Source organism: Calliopsis andreniformis, chromosome 4 (assembly GCF_051401765.1).
Source record: "Calliopsis andreniformis isolate RMS-2024a chromosome 4, iyCalAndr_principal, whole genome shotgun sequence".
NCBI lineage: Eukaryota > Metazoa > Arthropoda > Insecta > Hymenoptera > Andrenidae > Calliopsis > Calliopsis andreniformis.
Window position 1 is genome coordinate 4,644,825 of NC_135065.1, and position 13,293 is coordinate 4,658,117.

Below are 13,293 nucleotides of genomic sequence, written 5' to 3' on the forward strand. Positions count from 1 at the left end.
CTTCTACTGATATGATACGCGATTCTCATCGGTATTTATAAACCTTACACAATAATCGTCTGTGATAAGATGTGTAGCCAAAACTATATTAGAAAATTGTACTTCAATCACATTTTATGTACTTCCAATAATAATATGAGTGTTCAAATACTAATGCACAGTAGTGTACATTCTCATTCAGTAAATTGTTTATCAAAATTATCACGAACGCTGAAGCACAGGTTGCAGAACATATGTCACCTTACTACCATAAATGCACCTTCCGTCTCACCAATTATGTAGACTCAGACGCGCAGAATCCTATCGATGGATTTCTTTGAATCTTTGCTATTGGTTGAATAGGTGATGCATATGTATGTGGTGATATGTAGCAGAAAATATTTTGTTGTCAAGTATATATTTATGGTTCATGCAAGCATTTCTATACGAAACAGTGTGCTCGTGCACGAAACTATGTCACTACTGTGCCCCCAGCTATTTCTCAGACTCCTATCAGGATGCAATGACGCGTCGATAACGATCGTCAAAAGAGGTCAATTGATTCATGGTGATTCAAAACCGATTATGTTGTAACAAGCTTTATAAATGACATTATTCTATGGAGGAAGTATAATAGACAAGAAGCCAGCGATTGAGTAGGAATAAATTAGAGCCAGGAAGTAGCCGCGATTGACTACGAATGGATATCGTGTTAAGGTCGATCCATGGCTGCAAGAGACTGACTAGTGGAACGCTGTTAAGTTATATTGATCATTTCATGTATTTAATAAATAATAAAGTAAGCAAAAAATTTGACTATTTTCATATTGTTAATTATGTAGACATCAATTATAAAACTTTAGGTATTATTTATATTGATTAAAAGATATGTATACATAGGTATTTACTAATACGTAAAATAAATTGAGGATGACGTTTTTTTAGAGTGCTTTCTCGATATAAAATTATTATTGTCTTCATCAATTCGTAGAATGATTGCACATTCATATTTTATCAATTGTCTTCGATAGAATCACTGGAATATGAACTTTAGGAAATCTCGAGTTTATAATGAGTAATCATTTTATTTTATTTCGCTCTTAAAAATTTTAAGGTTGATAAAGAAATTCAAATACAGGGAATATAGAACACAGAAAATATGTTACAAAATAATTAGTTAATGTTCTACAAATGAAAATTTCATTTTTATGTTAGCATAATTATAGTTTGTAATATTATTGCATTATATAAATTGTAACTATAGGGTATTATACATCGAATCAGTAACTTCCAAATCTGTATCATTATTTTTTGCGTAAAAATTATATGGATTACTGTTTATCTATACTCTTAAATTATTTACCATTTAAGTACTACTTTTCTGTATTACTATTGATAAATCATCAGTACACTATTGATTATTTACTTGCTACCTCTTATCACACATATTATAGAGAGGTATTATGACAATTATTTTACTGATTAGACTTTGATCATTACATTCGATACATTTGTAATAATATCAATACTTGCTCGGTTTCTGTGGTGTTGATATCGATCATGTGTTTATCCTGAAAGTATCGATATCAAAAACTGATACATAACCACGCGCCTGGGATTTTCATATCTCTGATTCTTCGCATCCTTAAGTATCTTATTGTCAGTATCGAATTTCTTGGTTATCATCAATATACTTATTCGATATCAGTCCCATCATTATGTACCGATACGTCACAAAACATTTCCACGAATATATTGTATCTGTTCATTGCAATTTATTATCACTTCAACAGAGACGTTGCAAACTTCGTTAATATTCAATTTTATGTTATATATTTCATATACAAACTCATCGTTTAAAATTAGCGCCAGAACAAGAACAGATGTATCTTTAAAATACATTGCAATGCTTCATTCTTTTAATTTAAGAAAAATTATAAATGAAAGAGGCATATTACATAGTTCTTCAAAAAATAATCTATAGCTTCTATTTCAGATATTTATTTAATTATTCTTGATAATAAATTAACTCTTAAGCTTTGATTAAATTAAATTCAACAATTTTGAGACATAACATTTCTGAGGTTGTTGATTAAAGCTGAGAATATAAATAAAATTGTCTAATAGAATGAACGAATAAAATTGTCTAATAAAACTAAGGAATGAAATTGTCTAATAAAACGAATGGACAAAATAAAAAGAGCATATATTGAATTTTACAGTTTAAAAGTAGATACTCATCAACGAACCGCAATGAACTTCATCAGGAGATATATATTCGAACATCATCAACTGAAACATGTTCGAACCGGAAGTAATTTATAACCGTAAAGCGAAAATAACAAACCAAGTCCGATTGTCCGACACGTGGATCGATTTCAAATGGCTTCTTGGTTATTCTTGACGAATTTATTCCAGCCATTTCGATTATTATAATCGCGATGCTTGCATTCCATCAGAGAGTATTATTATCACAGACAAGGAGAACGTAACGATATGAAATCCCAACCTAGGTACTGTATTCTACTATTTTAGCATTGGTAAATTATTTTGAAAGAATAAACCATACACAGATTATGCCAAGAAGTGTTAGAAAATTCGAAGTCAACGAACGCTCGAATAGTGCATGTACTTTTTGTCAACGTGCTTTCTCTATCGATGGTCAAGTGGTAACCTCTAGTAACCTCTATGGTAACCTCTAGGGTTACCATAAACACAGGAAAGGGCGATACTGACGAAGGCGTCCTCACGGCTAAAAAGACGGTCGAAGGACCATTCTTGTACGAGCAGTCATCGCGATTGGTAAAACCTAAGAATAAACCACATATAGTTTTGCTGTTAGCGTAAACGTCTGCAAATTGATTTCTTGTGACCGCCCATCACGCGAATCCTGATTTTCCCTTACAGAAGTGTGATATAAACTGAACAAATTGAAATAGGAGGAAAAAAACAAAATAGAATACTTAAGATAAAACGTAACACCCATTAGTCGAAAGAAATCCTATTGCTGATAAGAAATACACAAATTATAGCGAATCAATACCCTATCCAGAACATACCCTTTTCTTCTTATACGCGATTTTCAAAGCGTACTCGTCTGATATGTTTAAATATTTGCTATCAGTCTATAGAATATTTGAAATACTCACAAGTAAAATTTTATAACTTTTTAAATCATGGTAATATGCCGACAATTTTCAATTTTTTCTAAATTCCCACTGACTACTTATCATTTTGTCCAGTTTCTCTATTAAACTGTTTGGATTGTCATCATTTTGAACGAACATGTTTTTCTACTTTCTACAGTATGCGAGGTCATTCAGAATAAAAAAAGAATTAATTTAGCTATAAATTAGATTGTTAACACGAAGTTAGCGTGTACAGAAAACGAGCAGGTAATATTCTAATAACAATTAGCAGCTCTGTAGGAAGGGCCATCTAGGAAGCAGTAAACAGTAATGCAGAAAATATTTGCAAGAATGTGGTAATGGTGACCCGTGTGGTTATTGAAATTATTACATTCTCCTTGACTGACGTCGTTGGTTATGTAGCGACAGTGGAGTATGCACCTTGAGTTCCTCGCGTTATTTAAGATCTCGGATTTAATACAAAAAGGGACGACTGAATAAGAAAAACGGGAGTCAATATGAAATATTCATCTGTCAGTATTAATAAGATATCAGTTTCTTAATATCAATAAAAAAGGACTGTTCTCGACTTTGTATCAATACAATTAAAACAAGACATGCAATGTCTTCAGAAATCTTCTTCAGTTTCAATTCCCGTTACTTTTCGATACAATTTACTGTAATCAGCGTACATAATTAAATGGCTGCTCAAAAATACAAATAGTTCTTATATAATCAGGGAAACCTCGTTTACCACAGGAGCGTTTCCCTGTAACATCTTTGCAATAAGAGAAACAACGAACCGCATTGTGTTTACGTGCATGCATAATTCATTGAAAAAAAACATGCAGTGGTTTCATTACATTTAAATTAAACATAACCACCAATTTCAATTTAAATGAGACATAATTTAGCGGTTACCTGTGCAGTTACATTATTTTAATCAGTGTTTTAAATGTGACATTCTTAATTGAAGTTATTGGGGAAAGATATAAGTCAGATTTAAAAGATGATCACAAGGAATGTAATAAATTGTTAAAAAAATGATAAAAATTAGCAATATTATGTTATGGTATCCAATTAAAATATCTACGCTATTTTGTATTAAGAAAGTTCTAAGCCACTCACAATTCAACGTGACGAATAAGCAAGAAGCTAACATTGCACAGAAGCTATATGCATAAAAATGCATCTTATGGTATAAATTGAATAAATGATTGCCTTATTTCAGAATTTAATAAAAACCTTGCAAGTCCATTTTTTCAACCTAAGCCCAACATGGTTTATGTCCTTATCCCAAACGTTTCAATTCTCCCATTTTGTCAGTTTAAACTTCATCCATATTTTCAAGTATCTAGATACCTAACCTCACTTCTTTGGCATGCAATATACTTTTAATATTATTTAGAAAATGAAGTAAATTGCAAAAAGATCTTGCGAAGAGTCTGAGACTGCCTTCGCAGCTTTCACCGGATGCAGCAACCGTAGGATATAAAAAGCAGTCCCTGTTCAATTATCCAAGAATGCATTCCTGAGCGAAGAGCAACGCACAGAGCATTATGAAACGATTAAACAACTGCATTCGCTGGAATCTACACGTTTTGTTATTTTTAACCCACCCTGAAGGTACGTCCCTGGCTGGTTCGACCTCCTGTTACGCGAAGCGTATCTTTCACGTCATAGAAATTATTTTATACCATATTCACGCATACGGGTATAGACGCCAGAGTTGTCCGAGTGCTTGGAAACTACATACTCTAGAAACCCGTTTCGTCCAAGTGGGCCGAATTCTCGAATATTAGCGTACCAGTTCGAAAAAGACTGGACGACTAAACTTGATGTCACTTTGCAATAGTACGTACTGCTAATTAGAAGGAAATTTTTGTTTAGACGACTTTGGTTACATTGAAGGAGCTTATGTGGTAACTAGTAGACTGTGGATATTTATGCAAATTCTTATTTTTAAATACAAGATTAGAGAAGTGGAGCCTAAAGACTTATTTCACTGTAAGAATATTATAAAATAAATTTATCTTTCGATAATTTACCTACTTTTCCACATTATATGGATTCTATTCCTTTCTGCAGATTGAAATTTCCTTTAAATGCATAAGGTTTCATAATTTAGTTATTACATTTGTCTTTAAAGTGGGTATTATTTAGAGGTAAATAAAATATACGACTCTATTAAAACAAATGAAATTATCGTTCATATATCCTCTATATGTCTTATGAAGAAATTAATTGCAGTAGATAAACTATGATTTAATAGTAGTTTACTATACACAATAAAATTAGGTATAAAAAGGATGGTTTAGGTTTGAGTTTAATACACTAAATCATGTACATCTCGAAATTATTCAACTTTTACCTAACACAGTTTCTAATATTAACCTTTCACCTGCAACGTGGGTCATTTACGACCCAACCCATTTTTCTTCTTGAATCTTTTTCTGTCTTGTTTGAAAACAAATTAAGATAATATTCAGTAATAGAAACTATTGGATGAAATTCTAAAAATTTGAAAGAATGTTTAAGAATTTGTAGGATTTTTAAAAATACAAATGCATGGAAAAACAGCATGGATTCAGTTTGTAGGCGGCGTCAATAAAAATAAGGTTGAAATTTCCTTAACAAAGGAGATATTTTAGATAATAGATAATAAAATTAGATGAAATAGTTTTATATCCATATAAGAGGTAATATTTGTGTCCCACGAGAAGTCCTCTGAAAAACATTAGAGACAATGCTTTTTAAAGGATTTCTTATGGGATACGAATAGTACATTTGAATAACATAAATATTTGAGTGCAACAAAGACGAACAAGTATATCCTCTAAATTTGGGAAATTTGAAAATACTCAAAGATCTGCGTGCTAAAATCTAAAGGAAGTTGAGCATTGTCTAGATTCAATAAAAATGGAGTAACTTAAAAGCATTGAAGTGGAACAACTAGATTCACGTAACTTGAAATTATTAATGCAGGTTTACGATTCAAGTAAACTAGATAAGCTTGAGTAACTATAATAGTTCGAGTGATCGAGTTGCTCATAGTTTGTTCTCATTCTTCAGATTTTTTTAAATTATTCCAAGTATTTGAGTGCGTTGCTTTGCTTGCTTTTCCTGGATACTCGAGATAAAATATATGCACGTATATTTCTAATACAAACGAGGCTCTTTGTATAATGAAACGTATGTCGAGATTTATTTGCGAGGATATTAATCGTGACTCTTAATTTTAAATTGAACTAATACAAATAAATGCAAAGTGCAATGAGATATCCAAAACATACTTCTTAAATTTTTAATCTGAATCTTTAAATCTTCATTTGAATGACTTTATTAACTCTGGAAGTTAATCTCGAAATTGAAAAATGAAATTTTTTGAATGATAGAATTTTCGTTGCATTTTGCAACAATTTTGAAGTAGAACTAGTTTAAAAATTGTATTATTAATGTACAAAAACTGCTAATAAAGATGGACGACGTTCATCGTTCGAAGATCGAAAGTAATTAATTTATTGAAGAAATATTGTACTCTGAGAATATATCTTAATAAATCCTGAGAATTTTGTATTTTTATCACTTTAATATTTAGCATGGACACCATTGGACACGAATATTACTGGATGCACTTTAATTTTATTGCTTAACATATTCGCACCTTTTTAAATTATTTGTACATTAATCATTATGATAGGTGCTATTTATACATTATACAGACTTCTCGATAAAAGAACTATTCATCGTGAATCATTTGCAATATAGGAGACAGTATTTTCTATTGCCAGAGGCAACTACTTGAAATCTCGAAAAAAATAAGGAAAAATGCAGGCGACTAGTCAGTAAAGTGTTTTATATGTATAATGTGATATTCTGCCTATTAATAGCAGAGGTTTCTACATATCTTTTTACTTTAAAATTACAATAACATTATTACAGTGGCTCCTTTATCGATAATATTGTAATTTTTATGTAATTCAAATGCACTTTAAATTATCTTCGTCAAAATTGCAAGTATTTAAAAATTTGTTATGAAAGAGATGAAGCACAGTCTAAATTTTCAGCACTGCATGACATAATTATAAAAATTGTGAGAAATAACACTTAAAAATTTATTTTGTATTAAATCATTGAATCAACTTAGTCACTTAAAATCGAGTCAATTCTTAACTCACAAATTATAAAACTTGCATCTTTTTTCTAATAGTACAAATAATAAATTATCACTAATTTGTTGTGTAGCATTATTGCTACATATTCATTGAAATTTCACATATTGAGAAATTCGAACAAGGCTTCAATTAACTCTAACAATAGAAGTGATAAATGAAATATGCTTCTAAATCGAGTTTTAAGTCGAAATAAATGATGTTTAGGAAATTTCGCAATTAGACTCCCGAATAGCGGATATGTTCGTTCAAATGAGAACAAATCGAACGAGGTTAATGGCTTGATATGCTTCCTGATCCAGATACAGGTGATCCTTGAATTTGTCAGGAAGCATTGCCTTGAATTTATTCATCATCTGCCTTCCTCGAAGGTCGATCCTGTTCGAACTTTGAAAAGTCCCTCTTAAATCTTTTTTTTTTTTTCTCTTTGAATCAGGTTGAAGTAGAACTGACCGCGATATGGGTGAAGACATTTACGATTAGTTAAAACGAGGTTTTTGCTTGAAACCACACGTGCACGAAAAAAGTGAACGAAAAGCACGTTAAAAAGGCAGGACTGGTCTGCAAGACCCAATTTAATCTTAATAAATCAGATGATTTATGGATTTATGTAATTTTACTTGATTGAAGAAAGTAACATCTCATTCGAGAGAAATTAGTTGCACTGGTTCACTTTTGAATTATTATTTATCTTGTATAATATGGTAATGCAAAAAATTGCTACTCTTAAAGCTAAAATGTGTTAGAAAGTAGGCAGAAAAATAATTTATCGAAACTTAAAATAATTAATTAAATTAAATCTAATAATATGATTATTAACATATGGGTAATGTTCATGTCAAAATTTACAGGCATTATGTTTTATAATAGTGGCCACGTTTTGATTTTAATTCATTTTAAGAGAGGTGAAAAAATGTCGAAACAAAAGTTAATCTTTTAGTAAAGATAATACGTAATCTAATAATAAGATACTCAAACCTTGAATAAACATTTTCAATATTATCTCAAAGAATTTCTTCAAAAAATAAATCTGCTCTAGTCTTCAAAAAAATTAAATTTGAAAATTTCATGGATATCAAATTTAGTTTCACAATGTATGAATTGGCAACTTTTTATCGTCCTGAATGCAAGAAAAAAAAAAGATAAAAAGATCGTAAAGTTAGTAGCGAGTTCAAATAGGAAAATACCATAGCATATAAAATTTCGTCTGCAAAAATAATCTAAATATAGAAGAAGTTTTACCGACTATTTTTCATTTTTTATCTGTACGAAAGGTTGTTCGTGCTCAACTGTAAATGTCTGGAATTTTGTCTGACAATGAAATATGCTCTTGCATACGTATTAAATAACACGTGTCCCATTTCAGGTAGCCCACATAATATGTGCGTGACAAAAGTGCAATGTGGCGTCTAAACATTACGTAAGTAAAGCAAAGCGAACCGTTACGAACGAAGGCGCAACAAACTACAAGATGAAATGTAACGGCGAATTGAACAAGACGATGATATTACCGTTAATTGTGTGTTGAGAATACGGATTACTGTGCCAATTCATGAAAACGAATTAAGACTATCTTCCATTTATTTAATAAAACAAATTTAATACTTTGAAAATGAAAATCTATGGAAAAATATGAAAAATGTAATAAGTGACTCGATGTAATATGCATATAGGGTGTCTTCTTTAACTGAAAATGGTGAAATGTCTCGTAAAAAACAGAAGGTACCGAAGGTATCGTGGCACCTTGTTGAATTTGTTTTAACAAATGCTAATATATTATGATTAAAATCTTCCCCACTATACCACTTATAAAAAGGCTGTTTTCGCCACATAATGCCCTCCTCTATATTAAACACTTTTTGTAAAAACATTTTTCTGATAAAGCATCAAGAGAAAATTTGTAATCATCAAGATGTTTCTCCTGAAGCAAGTTTTACTTAAAACATTTTTTGAAACAAGCCATAGTGTTAAGGATAATTTCGTGCGAAAGTTCAAATGGGTCACACTGTATATATAAACAATATTTTTGCTAAATTATAAAACGTTAAACGTTGTCTTCAATATCACGGGAAAAAAGATCATAAATTTTTAATAAAAACATACAAAGCAATTTTTCACGAAAAAATGTGTTTGCCACCATTTTACTACTTTATCTCATTGCTCGGTCAAAGCAAATAAACTCTATCATAAAACATTGCACTAAACCTGACATTGATGCAAACAACTGCATATTATCGTGACGTAAATTTAATAGAGTATGGATCACTGCCTAATTACACACGTGTACAAGGAAGTAATGGAATTCACTAAGCAAGTAGATAATATCAGTTATACGCTAATAATGATAAATTAAAATAATTATACTTCAACAATCCACGAGTAAATAATAGTAAGGGAAGTTTATTATTTGAATGCTTCTGTGCAATTTGTTACATGCTTTACCCAAACAAGATGTGTTTGAACAGAGTTGGATTCGAATTTTTAGGTTATAAAAATGAACATGTTTGATTACAGAAACACCTCTTCGAGGATTTATGTATTTATTTCAAGTATGAAACACTTGAAGCTCACAGAAATTCGAACAGCAAAGTGAATAGCAATCCTAACCTCTTATTGTTAGTACTAAGGCAGCGATTCATTAATATTTTAAGATTCCTCGAAAATTTCATTCATCAATAACATTTGTGATGAATTCAGAATTTTTTCTTAATGTACAAGAACTGAGTAAATATTGTTCAATTTTCGAAATAAGTGTGATTAAGGAGTTGGCACTAATTGTAAAAGGATTAACATCTATGTGTAAGTGATGTTCAGGCTGTGCATCACATGTCTTTCACGCTTCGATTACAAGGCAATCGATCGCATCGTTGCGTTGTAGCAACGTGAAAGGCACTGAGAAAGGAGGAAAGCAAAGAGCAGAGACCGATTATATAGTAGTGATGGTGCATGAATCTCAATTTGAAACGATTTAAGCTGTGGAACCTACTGTGTATGCAATATACATTGTAGTTTTTAAGTTTAACTCTTATCCAATTGCCTCAATCTTAATACAAAAAGTAAAAAGAATTTAGAATTTGTATATATGAATCTAGTAATTATTTTTTGATAAATTTCTATCGCGAATGAGATTGAAATTCAATGAAACTCACATGACAGATTCAAACGAATTCGAAATTCATGTTACAGACATAAAACGATACAAGAGTCACGTCACAAATTCGAAGAATTCAAATTTCCCGCTACAGAATCGAACTAATTAGAAACTTTCGCCTAGATCCAAACCTATTCAATTTCTGGCATTGGGACAAAACTCGAATATATGTTTAAACTTTATAACTCACTAAACGTCTCAACTCAAAACCAGCAAAAATCCCCTAGCACAACAAAAAGAAACCCATATTCTGATTCCCCTTTTTCTGCATTCCCTTTGTCAACATAACTTTCAAAATGCAGAAATTGAAAACAAAAACTCTTTCCCTGCACTCGAGGCACCATCCATGGCTAAATACTTATTTCTTTCGATCTTCAATTCATAACTCTGAGCCTCTGTACATGGCTGGTAAGTTGGCAATTGGGATGGCTCATAAACCCACCTTTGTCACCAATTAATAGTCTAATTGATTTTACCAAATAACGAAGATTCACATGACCCGATTCTACAGGGTGATCAGTTTAACTGGAAAGTAGGCAGCATTTATTGTAAATGCTGTTAGCATTGTAAGACCTCTTTCACACGGTGATTTATGAATCGCGATTCACGTAGTCAAGGACCCAGTTCCTGATCACTTAAGAAAGAATAAGAAAAGCATGGTCTTCTTAACGTATTCACGAAAAAATTAATCAAATCCAAATAATTATTTATTATTCATATAAATTTATGTCACCTTCAATTTACATTTAACTCACCGACAATCATTTTATCGAAATTATTTTCTATTAATATTATACGTATATTGGTCGCAAGAACATTCTCAGTGGAGTACAGTACTTTCTCATGTGTATTTAGATGCGAGCCATCACCTCGCAAAAAGTGACAAGTTACCTTTACCTCATCGAAACTCGGCGTCGACGAGAATATTGTCGGTGAGATAAAGTAAATGTGCCAATACCTAAACGCTTAAGATGTTAAATATCCTAATAGGTAAACAACCTAAAACTGTATATCCCGATACTTCAATTCTGAGGCTCCAGAAACTGAAGACACTATTTTACGACACTAGTTTTTATTTTAAATTAGTGTCACCTAATACATCAAAATTTAAGCCTCAACTTGAATAAAGTTAACGTTAGCGTTTAGCTATTAGGACATGGTAATTTTTTTTTATTTAACATGCATAGAGTGCAGCCTGGAGCCTTAGCTCATTGCTGCATTATACATCAAGTGATAATTTGCCAAAATTTATTCCAAAACATGGTTTGATACAAGAACGCGAAATTGATTAGGACAACATCAACTACTGGGACATTTAACTTAAAGGTACCCCTCGAATTACACGTACAATCGTCATCCATCATACGTGAGCCACGGTTTACCAATCGCCATGTGAAAGAGGTCCAAATGCCACCGACGCTCATTGAAAGGTCTCCAGCTAAACTGATCACCCTGTATTCGATCAATCAGACGACAATCCACATTTCTCCCGTCTGCCAACTTACCATATACGACGCTTCGCTATTGACAAGACGTACCTTATTGAAGCGAGCCTGCAGAAGCCGCTCATACTGGTCAGCAGCACGTAGACAGAGCCTCGTGGTGAACGCTTCCATTCGTGCTGGCAGGGGCGCGTGGCAAACACTGCTTGACATTATTTCTCCGTTCGAGCTGGCACTCCTCCGGAACAGGCACGCACGCACGCACGTTAAAGCGTGTAGAAACGAAATCGTCAGCCGCTACGCACCGACCGACGCACTCGAGAGTCGAGCTAACCTCAATCGACGCTCGTCCTATTCGTCCACCTTAGGCGTGGCCTCGAAACTCGGCCACAAGTCTTTGGATGCTCTTCGCCAGAAACGATCCCTTCAGCTGCCTTCGGCGCAGCCCTACTAGCTTCTCTCAACTCCGTCGATAGAGGCCACTTTCCAGCGTTGTCGCTTTCACATCGTCCGACTCGCACGCGAAAGACGACGCCTTTGCGCGGCACTTTCGAGCGTCCACTGACTTTTCCAGACTTAACGAGCAATCGATAGATTCTCTCACTCGAGCAGGTTAAATTGTGACACTGGATGGGACGATTCAGGGCGATTCCTCGGCGTTTCGGGAAGCCAAACACCGGAGTCGAGAGAATTCGAAAGAGTGAAGCGTGGGATAGTGCACGATTGCGCGCGCGCGAAGCTTCAACTACCCCTAGAGGGAGTTGGTAACGAAATGCACTTGGAGAGGGTGAAATCCTTGAGTTAATGAAACGGAGGAACGTTTCTTGGAGGAGGTGAAGGAACTGACGCACTCACTGGCTGCCTTCGAGTTTTCTCAATGCACACTGAGCTGCGGAGAGAGCTGCATGTAGTTTTATCGTTTCTCGACGCTCCCCCCACCTAGACGTGTCGACGTCCGGGGCTTGCTCGCGCATACACGCATATAGGATGGGTGTACATGCTGTTTTAAGTCGTGAGCAGGGCTATTATTCGGGTCGCAGCCCCTTTTCGCTTGGTTAGAGTTTTATATGAGAATCTTTTTTATTGTTAGACGAAATCGGGATGGGAGCGAATGAATGTTTTATGAGCTGTGGCTGGGAAATATATGTGACAGATATGGCTAATAAAGTATCGAACACATTTATTTGTGTAATTAATCTAATATTTGAATATATTTAATAGGTTTACTCGAAAGGGTTGACATTTTTATTGATAGTATTTTAAGTGGTAGAGGCCAGAGAGTGATGTATTTTGAAACGAATAATCTGTGGATATAAAGTATGCTTGAAAGTTGTGGCTAATAGATAAAATTTATTTGACAAATACATTTCTCTAAATTTAATGGTGGTTAAATATATATCTGTATTTTAAAAGGCTATCTT

The 13,293-nt window shown here is 33.2% G+C and overlaps 1 protein-coding gene across 2 annotated transcripts in view; it reads right to left on the reverse strand.

Annotated features, from left to right (window-relative positions):
- Ip3k1 (inositol-trisphosphate 3-kinase-like protein) overlaps positions 1-13,000 on the reverse strand; it is a 30,465-nt gene extending 17,465 nt beyond the window's left edge. Inside the window, exon 1 of one of the 2 annotated variants that reach the window (XM_076376215.1) lies at positions 11,969-13,000. In XM_076376215.1, coding sequence (XP_076232330.1) covers positions 11,969-12,000 — 32 coding nt within the window. In that variant the 5' untranslated portion in view covers positions 12,001-13,000. The remainder of the gene's footprint in view (positions 1-11,968) is intronic. The other variant, XM_076376214.1, reaches the window with a different exon arrangement.
- Positions 13,001-13,293: the final 293 nt, after the last annotated feature.